The sequence below is a fragment of the Propithecus coquereli genome, unplaced genomic scaffold (assembly GCF_000956105.1).
Source record: "Propithecus coquereli isolate 6110/MARCELLA unplaced genomic scaffold, Pcoq_1.0 Scaffold113, whole genome shotgun sequence".
In the NCBI taxonomy this organism is placed as follows: domain Eukaryota; kingdom Metazoa; phylum Chordata; class Mammalia; order Primates; family Indriidae; genus Propithecus; species Propithecus coquereli.
The window spans coordinates 3,053,748-3,068,868 of NW_012135303.1; the positions used below are offsets into that span (position 1 = coordinate 3,053,748).

The 15,121-nt window shown below is 47.2% G+C and overlaps 1 protein-coding gene across 1 annotated transcript; it reads right to left on the reverse strand.

The window, feature by feature from the left end:
• Positions 1 to 10,201: 10,201 nt before the first annotated feature.
• FZD7 (frizzled class receptor 7) lies at positions 10,202 to 14,755 on the reverse strand. The gene has a single exon (XM_012655676.1). It carries the CDS (start codon positions 13,994 to 13,996, stop codon positions 12,272 to 12,274), a length of 1,725 nt encoding a protein of 574 aa, XP_012511130.1. The 5' UTR covers positions 13,997 to 14,755; the 3' UTR covers positions 10,202 to 12,271.
• Positions 14,756 to 15,121: the final 366 nt, after the last annotated feature.

Here is a 15,121-nt window from a genome sequence, read left to right on the forward strand (position 1 = left end):
TGTAGGGAGCAAGAGAGCTGGAGTGCGTCCAGGAAGGGGCTTAATAGCTTTCAGTGGTCATAATAGCTACAAATTCTCCCTTTCCTCAAAAAATGTATTCATGTGGTATGTGGGCGTGTAGGGCAACTGTAACAGATCACCATGACCAGAGCGCTCTCTGCACAGCGGGAACAGCGGAGAGCCAGGCAGAGATTACCGCAGGCCTGTGGACCGTGCCTAGTGTTTTAAAGAAGGAAGACTTGCATTGACCATGATTTCCTCTGGCACAGGGTGGGGGCAAATTGAAGGAGGGACCAAAATGGAGTCAGGGAGGCCAGTTAGAGTGATCAAAGCAAGAGGTGATGGTCACCGGGAGGGACTAGATGCGACATGGGCTGGCTGATCGCAGGAGTTGAGGGAGAGGACAGAGTCAAGGATAAATTGTAGTTTCCAGCAGAGTAAGACATACAGCACCAACTGTTGGGTCTCGACCTATTCACCTTGTTCAGGCAGAGGCTCTGTAAACACCAAGAACCTGCAGGGCTGCAGGGGATAGCTGCAGAGCAATCCAGGTCCTGACAACATCAGGGGAAGCACCGTTTTCTTTTTCCTTGTGACCTGCCCTCTCTCCCCTGAGGCAAGTCCTGTGGAGGGACTACAATAACTGGCTCTCTGTTAGAGAGATGCCCACTCACCTTATTCTTCCCACCGTGCTGGTGGGGAGGCTTTTAGACTTTTCCTTTCTCCTGGGAGGGAAAGGCGACCCCTCAGACTGTGGAGTGAAGGAGCCCAGGTTGGCCATGGGACATGCTTGGATCCTTGACCATCTAAGCACCATGTACTCAACAACTGAGCTGAAGATATTTCCCCAAACTGGAATAGCGATGACCTTTCTAATGCTTGGAGGGAGTCATTAGTGCATCACTTCCAAGCAACTCTCAAACTCCTTAGGAAATCTATCATTATCTCTCAACTCCCTCATCTTCAGGGGGAGTTTGGAGCCTGAACACAGGGGGAAGCCTTGGGGAGCACATGCAGTGAGTCATCTGGAGTTGGCTGCTGACCTGGAGTCACTTTGCCCGGGGGTGCTCTCGTTGGGCTCCCCCGTCAGCCTTTTATGTGGGATCCCAGGGAGATGAGCTAAATCTAAACCTGCTTCAGCTCCACCAGTCTGTCAGCTGCACTGGTGGCCCTGATCCTCCTGTGACACCCTGTCACGTGGGAGGAGGTCATTAAACACAGATCATGGAAAAGTGGGGTCTAATTCCCTGCTAACAAGTAACACATGACTTGGAATAAATGTATTTGAATCACAAAAAAAGCTAATCACAGTTTTAGTAATATTTCAAACAGACAGGGGTGAGTCTATGAATGCCAACAATTCAGTAGTCAGGGTTGGGAAAAAATGCAGGAAGAGGGATGCATTAGAATATAGGAATCAAGGGGTCTTGGGCAAGTCACTCTTGGTGTCTCTCAGCTTTCCCTATCTTTAAAATGGGAATAATAGTGTCTATCTGAGAGAGTTGTTGAGAGAATCACATGAGATAAGATGAGCAGAGTGCTCAGTACCCTACATCTGTGCCTGGTACATCAAAACCCTCAATGAATGTTACTTATTACAACTCTGGGGTATAGGGAATGAAAGTAATGGTGGAAAGTCAATTAATAGTTGTCACAAGAATGATTAAGTAAATGTGTCAGTGGCTCAAGAACAGGGCTGTGTTCAGAATTTTCTCTTGCTATCTTTTGCTCCTCTCTCCTTCCTGGGTTTTCCCTTTGATCTATCTCTCTTTTTTTTTTTTTTTTTAACACATTCCATCTTCGTGTTTCCTTTTTCTTGGTTCAGAGTGACAGGTAAGAAAAATCTCTAGGTTAAAAGAAGTGTCCCCAAAGAAAATGAGGCTAGCTCCATTCTAAATTTTCTTAAAGGCCAATCCTATGCAAAAGGCTATATCTGGGTTAAATTCCTTCATCTAAAAAATCAAATAGTCACGATTAAGAGACATAATGTTTACTCCTAACCCTGCAGCAACTATCTTGGAGGTAGAACCTGTTAAGTATTTCTATACGCAGAGTCATCCAAACCTGATGTTCTGACTAGCAGAAATTGTGTTTTATAATTTAAAAATAATAAAAGACAATTTAGGTAGCATTCTGACTGGACAGCAAAGATGGTATTTAGATTTTTTTTCAATAGCCACTTCAACTGCTCAGATTTCAGTAATCCTGAGAGACAAGCCCCGAGCAGTTATAAATACATAATAGTGGTAGCGCGCACTGAAAGGGGACTTAGTTATCTGAAGTAAACATTTTGTGCAACTTGTAGACCGAAAACTGCTTGGTGAATGGAGGAATTGTACGTTGCCTTCCTCTCATCAGAGATGAACTAACTGAATTTCCTTGCTGTTTCATTTAACTCTTAGTAAAACAAGATTCCCAACTGAAATGAAGTACAAACCCAGTTTTTAGGGAGTTCCCCTAAGAGGACCCTGAATGGAGGACTCAAAAAGTTTAATTTTTAGCTTTCTTTTTTGTCAGCCACTTGTGCTGACAGTAAGATGAAACTTCTTTGTGCTTGAGAGGATTTGGTTTGGTTCGAAACATTTGTTCTCATTTTCTGGGGCTCTTCTGCCTTTATCAAGCCATTTGGCTTTCGAAGAATGTGCAAGAAGGACTAGCAAATGCCTGCTATGCTGGAAGCCAGCAGTACCGGTGGCAAATTAATATGGCATTGACTTTTTCCTAAGGAAAATGTGCTATTTACTAATTTGACTCCTTGGAAATGGTAAGTGCAAATAGTGATGAAAATGTCAACAAATCATCCTTAGAATGGACTCTTTTTGCTAAAAATTAAATAGTCTCATTTCCAACTGGTATGTGCCTTTGTGTGAGGGTATCAAGTGACATCCATTTGACATCCATGTCAACCTTCATGGAATGAGACCAGAAGATAACAATGAGAAATGCAACATTTCAATGTTAATCACGAGAAATAGTCTTTTAATCAAGGATGAAATAAAAAAGATCTTACCTTAATGTTTAGATTTTCCCTCCTTAAGTCTGCCTCCCTTTACATCAGCAAAGTCCAGCTTGAACTATACCCCCCTCAAGATGCCTTTTATTAATATTTAAAATAGTCTTCACGTACACACACACCCCCACCAACAACAACAACCACCCTTTCATCTTTGTTATGCATGACTTAATTTTCTGTGAGAATGCAGAATTTCTAAGCAATCTAAAGCTCACCTAGGCCCTGGATAAACTGAAGAATAAACTCTAGCTCCCCCTGCTATCTAACTAATATCAGACTTTAGTTAGTACATACGCAGACAGCTGGACTGGGTAAAGCCTTCAGGTTTCTTATTTACCAATTTCTGCCATGAAGTCCCTTATAACCGGAATTTTCCATCTATTGGAAACCCAGTTATCAGGCAAATGTTGGAAACCTGCAGAGGCACAAATGCCAAAAGGGAGGTGCCATAACCTCGGAGTGCAAAATGCTGTTTTTCACCTTGACTTTCAGCACCAGTAGAAAGGCAATGCCTCAATTCCTTCTCTGCAAATGCACTGGATTTGTTGTTGAAATGCATAAAATTATTTTTCTTTTTCTTTTTTTTAGGATAGCAACAACAAAAAGAGTGTTGCCTTTGGAATTTACACTTCCTCTAATCTGCCTACATTCTCTGCAATTGTTTTCACTCTTTCCCCCAAATGGGTTCTTGCTTGTTAAACAGCACTTCAATGGGAAGCAGACCTGAAATATCTCTCATTCTACCACCCGAGGGCCCAGTTAAATTCTCTATGCCTCAGTTGCTTTTTCTGTAAGCTGGGGACAGTGAAAAGGTATTTAGGGTAGGGTACTTGCACAACTCTCTCTTGAGCTCATGTCCAACTCTAATGCTCGGTATGATTCCAGAAGTTCATATTGAAAGCTTGTACAATGAGAATAATAATTTCTATCTTATGATGTTGTATGGATTAAATGAGTTAATATAAGAGCTTAACACAGAACTGGCTCATAGTAAGCAGGCGTTAAATGACAGCTGTCAATATTATCATTTTATTATGGTAATTATGATATATGATAATAATAATGTGAATATTTTTGTGATTCCCCACAGGCCTTCAGGAAGGGGGTTTCTGTGGTGTTAGGGTTTGTTATGCTCCCATCCACTGACTCAGCAGTGGAAAGGCAGTCTTCCCTGGTCAGCAAGAAGGTGAGCTTTCCTACTAGGCCCCTGTCCCCTCTTCAGAGCTGCCCTGTTCTGGAAGGGGCAGGGAAGGAGCCCTTAGCAATGAGGAAGCCTCCTAGGAACTCTTATGCCAACCCCGGAGGAGCTGCAGATGGTGTCTGGGAAGTACCTCCCCATGCTCATTCTTGCTGTGTGGCCTAAGACCCCAGTGCAGAAGCTCCTGTAGGGCCAGACCCGGAAGCATCCAGCCCTTCAGAATTTAAACAGCATTTAACAGCATTTCACCTTCTGCTTCTCAATAGGCAAAAAAATACATACTTCCTGGGGACTAGCACTAAAAAATCCCCTCCTCAACTCTATTCTGTCCTGATGGAAGTTATTTCCCCCCCGTTTTGAATGGTTCTGGATTAAATTAGAAACAATAATAGAGAATGGAAGACATTAAGACCGCAGTAAATATTTGTAGCATGGTGATTATGGGCACAGCTGAGAGTCAATCTTGCAGCTCCCCAGCTCACCTTTTAGAGTATGGGTTTCCTCACATGTCAAATGGGGAAAAATTATACTTACCTCCTAGGGTTATTGTGAAGAATAAATGAGATAATTATGAATTCATAATAATGTTGGCATTCATTGATCGCTTAGTGGATGCCAAGTACTGTGGATGGGGCTTTGTGCCCATTATCTTGACCACTATACCATTACTGTACCCAGGGCTTAGCATATAGTCAGTGCTCAATACATGTCAGCATATTATCCATGAAGTAGAAAGAGCCAGTCTTCACGGCCGTTGGTGCCATGTCTGAACCACTGTGCTCCCTTTCACAAAGCTGGTCCAAATGCCCCACCCCTTCCTTCCCCCTCTCAGGTCTCTCTACTTCTGACCTTGCCACATCTTCAGATCCTACACTCCGGGGCAAAGATGACTAGATTCAGAGTCGCTGGGAGACTTGGGTGGATCCTTCACTGTGGCTTGGCCTGCGATTACTTGTGACACTGGACAAGCTGCTTTTAGCCTCAGGGCTCTGGTTTCCCCATCTTCCCAATGTGATCAAGACAATGATTCCCATTCGTTGGTACTGCAGGACCCTGGGTGTAAACACAAAGCACAGTGTTTTCTGTCCACTCCCACCCCTCCCTCCAGTGGCTGGTGCGGGAAATAAGTGAGGTGAGGAGGGTGTGCTATTTGCAGGTTAGAGCTCGGGCTGACACTCAGAATAGCAAGTTCTAGCAGCCATTGTGCTAAACGCAGGGCTAGCCCAGCACCTGGCACATCATGCGTCCTCAAGAAACCATCTGTTGGAACTGAAGATAATTTAGGATTTCAGTTTAAGGACGTGTTCTCTACATCTGCTGCAAAAAGCTGCTATGACCAGCTGCCACCCATCCCTCCTTCCAGCAACTCCAGACCGGGAAACCAGAATTAAATGCTATATACTATTTGTTTTCTTTTGGAAATGAACAAATATGATTACTGCTAGGTTATAATGCACATACTTTCATTGTTGGTACTGTATTTCCTATTCCCTTTCCCACATACTCTTCCCAACATACTTTTCCCTTTGCTTAAATTGTCCTCTAGAATCTGCAAGGCCAAGCTGAAGTTTAGGGATCAAATTTTCTAACAGCAAGTGGTATTAGGTTAGATCAATTGAACAGCTTGTCTTTATTCATGGGCTATATGGAAGTTTATCTCCTCACTCCTCTTCCCTTTGTCCCTGCCTCCTAAATGCCTTTTCTTGCTCCTGATCTGCCCATCTCTCAGAGACCACTTCTTGCACTCTAGGCTGAATCTGATGCCAGAGCCAAGCAGCATAAAGAGTTTTTTTTACAGGTGGTAAGCATTAGAGGAAGCTAACTAGCAAAAGAGGTGGACTTGAGCTCCCTAAAAGGTTATTATAATACAAAGTGAAGTAAACCCACAGCTAAAGCATCCCTGAACTCCTCACAATAGCTTCGACTTTATTCTGTTAGCTTGAAGTTTTTTGAAGAAGAAAAGCACTTAAGTTTTTGCCTGGGTATAACTGATCACAACCCAAAACCGCTGTCTTATTATGTCAGCCGTTTAAAATGTAGATTCAACACTGAAATACCCAGCAACAGAAATTCCGAGATAACGAGACTGTGGGCAAACCTGGCTGTGACGTGGATATGGTCTTTGAGAGGAACCAAGAAGATCCCATGCTATAAAACCCCTCGGGTTTTGAGGAAGATGAACTGTCAGATGGAGGAGTGCAACTGCCAATGGAGAGGAGTGAGGATGGCAGAGTAGCCAGTTCCAGAGACTGGACAGCCTCAAAACTTGGGTTTTGGCTTCAGGAGACAGTAACATGGTAATAGTTTTACTTTTTGAATTGGCTTGCAAAGGCCAAATTAAAGTTCATTTGCCTTGAGCATATACACTGGCTTGGCTGGCTGAAGAGTGGGACACACTGGCCTATAGGAGAAAAAACCAACCAGCCAGGGATTTCAAAATAGCTGTGGATGATTCATAAATGAATGGACCAGTTTAGTACTTCACACAGTGCTCGTGCTTGGACTCACAGGATGCTAGAGGAAGGCCTTCATCTCAGAGTCACCTTCACCAGATAAGGAAAGCAAGGGCCATGGAGGTGAAGGAGGCAGTCTAAGAGCACGCAGATTACAGAGGCTCTTTGGAATGCATTCTTGCTGGACACCCCCTCTCTGCAAGTGGCTGGGTCACTCCCCTCCTGAACCTCCACGGCCCTGTGAGAGAGGCCAGGAGCAGGTGACGGGAAGCACCCTGAGTTCAGTCTGAGGACAGCAGATTTCTTCCTTCCTCTACCTGAGTCTCCCTTCCTCATTGAGCCTCTCGGCTTCTTCATCTTTGAAGTAGGAATTATTCCCATTTCAGGGTGGTAATAATTGTGAGGATAAAGTTAAATAATGAATGTGAAAGGAGCTTTTAAAAACAGCAAATGGCCAGGCATGGAGGCTCACACCTGTAACCCTAGCACTTTGGGATGCCAAGGAGAGACGATCACTTGAGGCCAGGAGTTCAAGACCAGCCTGAGCAAGAGCGAGACCCCCGTCTTTACAAAAAATAGAAAAATTAGCTGGGTGTGGTGGCAAATGCCTGTAGTCCCAGGTACTTGGGAGGCTGAGGCAGGAGAATGTCTTGAGCCCAGGAGTTGGGGGTTGCAATAAGCTATGATGACACTACTGCACCCCAGCCCAGGCAACAAAATGAGACCCTGTCTCCAAAAAAAAAAAAAAAAAGCCACCGAATGTCAGGTAATATTATTCCAAATAGCGTTTGTGTTTCTATACTGACACTTGGCCAGGTTCTGTCTAGCATTATAGTTCTTGCTTATTCTTCCTTGGGGGATGCCCTCCTCACCCCCACAAGGTGGAGCGTCACTTCAGGTGGACATTGTATTACTTTTATCTGTTGTCCCTCCAGTCCCTTTCATAGCACGTTCTGTGTGGTGGCTGCTTGGTCATTATTTGTTGAACTGGATCCCTTATAATAAACTACTATTGTCTTGGTCAAACTTCCTTCTTTCTGTGGTACTGAGAAAATTCCAAGTGATTGTAACCTTTTCTTTAAAAAAAAAAAGAGAGAGAATAAGAGGCACAGCGTATGTTTACTAAAAAGCTGACATTTTAATGGTACCCTTTTTAAACTAGTTCACTTTTGTACGAAATGGGAGGAATACAGATTCAGATGTAAGAAAATCTCATAAATTGAGAAGAGTTGAAGAACCAAGTTTTATGAAATTGGTTTAATGCCACTGAGGGGTAAATAAGAGAAAAATAGAACAGATCTATGAACTGCTTAAGTCCACACTGAAGTGTTTTGGGGCCCTTCTAGGATTTCCTGGAGCCCTGTAGACTGTTATTCACCGTTCACATATGCACATATAAAAATATACCATCTATAAATAGCCACCTGCCTTTTCAGTGAAATTAAAGATGGAAGAGTTAGAAGAGATTTTCCCAGTGTAATTATAGGGCTCAAACCTACAGCTGTTCTACTACTATAATTCTACCCAGAGAATTTCTAATATCACTATTTTATTTGAAGCACATTTAAAAAATTCCATTTTTTTTCTTTCATGGTAAGATGTTGTCAACAGGACATTTATTTTTTTCTTGCTGAGATTTCTCACATACCTATATGAAAAGATTAGGTGTTGCATGGGGTTGTTGTGTAGACTAGTTTTGTTTTATAAACTGCAGAAAATTTTCACAATGTTTCTGCTCCTTGTCTGGGGATTAACACCAAACTCCTGCCAATGTTTTCCTTAAACTCTACACATGCCCTTTCACAAACACCCTCCCTTACATATTTTCTGCAAAGATGATGTGCTTCCTTAAGGAAAATCCCAGAGCTTCTAAAATTCTTAGGTAAAAATCCACTGCATAAGAATGTAGCACACTGAAAGGAATTAAACTGAACACTTTTATCTTTGCTTACAAAAAAGCAGGTAGCAATTTATTCATATACTATCTTTGTTCCCTCACTAAAGACCAACACTCTTCAATCTTTGAGAGCCCTGAAAGACAAGTCAGTGCTGCTGAGAGGAAGGGGACATATTTATAGAAGCAATGACATAGCTCTCTTAGAAGGGTCTAAGTGTCTTCAGCAGTTAATTTGCAAGAAAAAAACCCCATTGGGAGCCTTCCACCTACTCTAAAAGCAAACACTCTTAACAGGCAGTATTAGTATGGTGTTAAGAGAGGCATGTTTTAACCTAAAGGGTGTCATTTTATGAGCAAAAACTGGATAAACCTTCAGAGACTTGAAGTCACTATTTTCTTCCTTCCTTGATGCCAAACTCTTCACAGGTTAAGATGACCTCGCACCCATTGTGATGTTCAAAACCCAGGAGGATCTTAAAGGAAAGCCGCTTTGCACAGAGTGTACACACGTGGCTTCCTCCTCCTGGTGAGCCCTGTCTGTCACTGGTTTTCATTCCATGCGTTCGTAAAACACACCAGCCATGTGTGTGAGCCTGCTAATTAAAACAAAATAGAACCATTTCTGTTGTGCTTTAGAACTACACGAACTTTGAGCTGAAGCAGGCAAGAGAAACAGCAGCACCCAGTCTGCTGCTGGGTCCCCAGGCTGCTAGAGAATGAAGCCACTGTATTATAAAAAGCCAGGAAATAGGCACCCGAATTATAGAAGAGAGGTGAGTGAAAAAACAAAATTCTAGTAAGGCCATTTCCCTGAGGAACTGTTTTAATATCAAAGTTTCTGGATAGCAAAGGCTTCCCTGTCTAATCTGATTCCAAAGTTAGCCTCTTCTACAAGAGGAAAGAATAGCTTCAGTGGCTTCAGAGGCCATCCCAGGGTCAGGCGTGGAGACTATTCCTGCCTGAGCTGCTGAGTCACTGCCTTTTGGGGAGCTGCTTGACCTCTGGGGTGCAGCGTACCTAGAAGGTAGAGTGAAGCCTTTGGCTGAGAAGGCTCCACAAGCAAGCCCTTTACTCTTATTGGAAAGCATCTACTGACTTTCCCTACCACCTGAACCCAAAGCATTTAAGTATTATCAATTTGAATAAATTGCATTAGAATACAAAAACACCAATTAGTTTAAAAAAAAAATCACTGAATTCTTCCCAAGGCAAACATTGCCAGAAAAGCAGAAAACACCAAAAATATATTCTAGTCCTCTTGCAGATATGCACTTCATCTCCTAAGGACAGTAAAAACATGGATCAGACAGTACATCTCTAAAAGAGATGCTTATTCTGTACCTTCAATAGGTCATCCAAAGCAGGATGGGAAAAGTGGGGGTGTGTGTGGTAGGGTGGTGTGGAGGGAGGCAGGAAATAGCAACAACGGAAAAAAAATTAAAGGACAGTCAAGACATTCATTACACTCCATATTTTAAAAGGCAGGGGAAAGAAGGACCTCAATAATATATACCATCCTCCTCTATGGGGGACATATCCAATGGTGTCTCTCCATACCTTTCCATACTGCCTTTTCTTCTATTTGTTCTTTGCTTTAACATTACAGGAATAGTAGACTAAATAAACACTCACTTTGTATTTTTAAAAAAATTTATTTGTGATCTGTACATGTGATAAAGTGGGGCTTCATTGTAGACCTTTAAAGGCAAAACAAAACAAAAATCCAAAGTAAAAATGTATAAATACAATATATATTTTCTTATAAAAATGGGAGATTTACAAAATATACATACTGCACTTGTCTCTATTTTACAAATTTCACATGCACTTAAGAGATACAACACAAAAAGATGCGAAAACGTGTGTAATGGGAGTTTTAAAAATCTGACAGATGAGACAGTTTTGAAGGTTTAAGAAACACAAGATCAATTTTAACTTTAATGTAAAAAGCAGCTCCACTCAACTGAACATACGTATATAAAGTAGCTTGTACCCTTTACAGTACCCTCTATGATTGGCATTTAAAAACTGTTCTGAGAAACAGGATAGTGTTGCAAGATTGGAGGGCAGTGTCAAAGGTTAGCTCCCATGATTCTCTGCTCAGCTTTACACCACTATGCAAAAGAATCAGAGTTCCATTACAGAAAAAAAAGTACATGATTTAAGATTAATAAATTTAAGTCTTCCAACACATTTCAAAGAACTGTAGAATCACTTTGAAGTTTACCTTCTTTTAATGACTTTCTTTAAAAATGGGGCCCATGGTCCAGAACTTTCCTCATCGTTCACTATCATATCTGCAGATCACCTCCCCACCCACCCACTCAGAGACAGGGTCAGCATACAGAGGATGTTTTATAAACAGATTTATGGAACCAAAAAAAACAGGACAAAATGATTCTATAAAAAAATTTAACTTTTCTTTGTTATGAGACTGAAGGCATTACGCTTTTTATTTTATCTTGAAGGATCCAAATTGGAGGGAAAAAATAGAAAAGAAACCTAAACATAGGCTTATAGCAAGAAAAAAAAAATGAAGGGAGAGAGTCCCCAGAACATTATAACAGAGCCTGTTGAATCACGTGTTCTGAATTAAATTTATTTAAAACAAACAACAAATCCCTTGCATTTCCTTTAGCCAAGTCAGAACCTCTGACTGAACGGTGTATGGAAGCATACTGCCCTTCACTTTTCCTTAAAAAGGAATGTTTATCGCAACTAAATTAACAACCAAAGGGAAACCTCAGATTTGCACTGCTTTGCCTATAAAAGTTGCTGTCTTCACAGTTATGCCTTTCCACAGGGAGACACTTTTGTTTCCTCTTTGTCTCTTATAACAAAGACAAGGGGGAAAAATGCATTCCTGTTTTGAAAAGCAACAAGTCATCACTTCTTTTCTGGGTATTAGACCAAATAAAACACCTTTCTTTCTGCCTCCTGCCTTCCCCAGAAAATGAAAAAGTAGCGGAAATACCTACTACTCGCCTCCTTGGCCTCCTATCCAAATGTTATGGTCATTTCTTTTGCATCCTCGCATTAGGATTCTAGCAGGCAGGCCTCCCAAGACTCCCAAATGCTTATTTTACAAGACTTGAAAGGGGGAGGGGAGGAAAAGCAGGCGGGAGGGGGCGGGGGAGGAGAGACTGTAATGTCTGACCCTGGAAATTAACCCATCTGGGCTCCAGTTTGGCCCCAGTGAAAAGAGATTATGGTTTGACCACCGCTTGACAAGGACACCGCAGGAGGTCCTCCCTCTTCCCAACAAAGAGGCGGCCGCAGACAGAGCTGTACCTTTCCCTGGGCCTCACAGGAGTGAGGACAGGCCACTTGCCTTGCTGCCAGGGGGATGGCTCACAGACCCAGTTCAGCGGCGGGGCTGGGAAGAACTCACAGTGGTCTCTGGTGGTCTCAATTTTCTCGATAGGCCCAAGCCAGCCCGTACCTTTCACGATTAACATCGTCGTTATTATTATTACCATCATCCTTCAAGTCTTTGCCAGAAGTCTTTTCATCCAAAACGCCTTTCCACCCAGGCCTCCTTTCCAAATCAGCCCTCGCCCAGAATCTGCAAATAATTTTTCACTTCCAGGTCACTTTTCAGTGGCGGGGGAGAAGGTTACAGAAACAAGCCCCCACCAGCGGTTCTTTCCCTACTGAGTCTCTCCCCCTGTAAGGGGGTAGGGGAGGAAGGGTGGGGCGGGGGCCCGGGCTCATACCGCAGTCTCCCCCTTGCTGCTGTGGCTGAGTCTGTGGTAGAAGCGGCGCCACGACTGCAGAGTCTTACCCGACCAGATCCAGAAGCCGGTAGTGATGCCCACGATCATGGTCATCAGGTACTTGATCATGAAGACAGTGAAGTCGGGGCTCATGGGCGGGAAGTGGCCGGGCGGGCAGGGCACCGCGTAGCTCTTGCACGTCTGCAGGAGCCAGGTGCGCTCCCAGTGCTCGCGGAAGGCCTGCTCATAGAAGTAGCAGGCCAACACGATGGTGGCCGGTACCGTGTAGAGCACGCTGAAGACGCCGATGCGCACCATGAGCTTCTCCAGCTTCTCGGTCTTGGTGCCGTCGTGCTTCATGATGGTGCGGATGCGGAAGAGAGACACGAAACCCGCCAGCAGGAAGGACGTGCCAATGAAGAGGTAGACGAACAGAGGCGCCAGCACGAAGCCCCGCAGCGCGTCCACACTCGACAGGCCCACGTAGCACACCCCGCTGAGCAGGTCCCCATCCACCTGGCCCATGGCCAGGATGGTGATGGTTTTGACGGCGGGCACGGCCCATGCGGCCAGGTGGAAGTACTGCGAGTTGGCCTCGATGGCCTCATGGCCCCACTTCATGCCGGCCGCCAGGAACCAAGTGAGTGACAGAATGACCCACCAGATGGAGCTGGCCATGCCGAAGAAGTAGAGCACCATGAAGAGGATGGTGCAGCCCTCCTTCTTGGTGCCCTGCGCCACCGTGCGGTAGCCATCGTCCGAGAAGCGTTCCACGCACACGGCACGGTCTTCCAGCAGGAAGCCGGCCACGTGCGCCACGGCCACCATGAAGTAGCAGCCCGACAGGAAGATGATGGGACGCTCTGGGTAGCTGAAGCGCCGCATGTCGACCAGGTAGGTAAGCACGGTAAAGAGCGTCGAGGCGCAGCACAGCACAGACCACACGCCCACCCAGAGGCGGGCGAAGCGCCTCTCCTCCTCCTTGAAGTACATGAGACCGTTGGCACGGCCTGGCTCGCACGGGGCGCCGCAGTCGCGCTCACCCAGGAAACGGTAGCCCAGGTAGGGGGGCACCTTGAGCTGGCGGGGACATGAGAAGGGGAAGGCGGAGCGCCCCCTGCCATCTGCAGCTCCTGGGGGCAGCGCGGTGAAGGGCAGGTCCGGCAGGTAGGGCGCGGTAGGGTAGGCGGTGGGGCCGCCGCCCGGGCCCCCGGAGCCGTCGGACGTGTTCTGGCCCACGCAGATCTCACCGGCGCCGTGCACCGGGAAGTTCTCGCAGCGCAGCCGCTCGGGCCACTGGAAGCCGAACTTGTTCATGAGCGCCTCACAGCCCTGGCGGGCGCGCTCGCACAGAGAACGGCACGGTGGGATGGCCTGATCGAGCACGGTGCACACGGGCGCGTACATGGAGCACAGGAAGAAGCGCAGCTCGGGAGAACATTGCACCTTCACCAGCGGGTAGAACTGGTGCACCTCGAGGCCCGCGTCCTCTTGGTTCGTGTGGCCCAGCAGGTTGGGCAGGATGGTCTGGTTGTAGGCGATGTCCGTGCACAACGGGATGGAGATGGGCTGGCAGAAGCCGTGGTCCGGCACCGAGATGCCCTTCTCGCCGTGGTACGGCTGCGCCCCAGCGCCCGCAGACAGCGTGCCCAGCAGCGCCAGCACCAGGGCGCACAGGCCCAGAGGCGAGGGCGGCGCGGCCGCGCCGGGGCTCTGCATCGCCGGCCGCGGGTGCAGCGGCGCTCTCAGCCCGAGTGCGACGAGACGGTTGGGAGAGGCTTGGATGCAGAGAGGCGCCGCTGCGCCTGGCGCATGAGAGTCCTCCCGGCGCCTGGCCGTGGGCGGCGTGGAGCAGAGGGCGCTGCCGCTGGTGTGCCTGCGCCGCGGGGGCGAGACCGCCAGCCGCGGGGGCGCCGCAACCGCCTCCGCGCAGCACTCGCGCTGCCGCTCCGGGCCCAAACTCGTTCGCCTGGGCCGGGGGCGCCGAAGGAGGCCTCCTGGCCCTCCCCGCCGAGACGTAACGGTGCGGCTTTCTCTGCCGCGAGGAGCAACAAGCGTCTCCGGTTACCCTTCAAAGTTTGCCCAAGTCTCTCGACCCCCAGCGCACAGTAATGCGCACGCCCCCCACACCAAGTCCGGCCCCTGCCAGGCGAAAGCCGGGTGCCGCCGCCTGCTCGTCCGGGCCGCCGCCTCGGCGGTGCTGCTCCGCCTTCTCGCCTAGAGGCTCCGCTCGCCGCCGCCTCCTCTTTCGCCGCCTCCTCCACACCCCGCTCCTTCTTCAGCCCTTTTTTAAAAGCTTGGCCCCAAGTTTCAGCCAAACGACTGGCTCTCGCTCTGAGTCTGATCGGGGCCCTGGAGCCGAGAGCTTGGCGAGTTCTTTTTGGAAATCCAGTTACACTGCGTCCGAAGGTCCCTGTGCCCGCGGCCTGGACCCGGCCTCTCCAGCCCCACGCAACCCTGGCCCGCGAGTCCCGGCGCCCGCCGTCGCCGCCCGCCGGGAGGGAGCGCCGACTAACGCCTCGGAGTCGCGCTGGTGGCCAGAAGAAGCGTCGGGCTCACCGGGTTCCGGGCCGCCCCGCCCCCTCCCCTCCCCCCATTCACAAACCACTCCGGGGGCGGGCCCCCAAATGCCCGGGCTGCCCAATGGCGGCCTTTGTTTTTTCTGTAGCCGCCTCCGGATTGGGTGGAAGTCGGAAGGGGCGGGCGAGGGAGCGGGGGAGGTGGTGTCTGCTGCGCTCTGGGCGGATTCCTGAGGGGAGGGGCAGGGGACTGGGAGGGAAAAGTTAGGAAAAACTTTTACCCTGAATTCGTTTGGGGGGGAAAACCCTCCAGAAAGGGAATTTG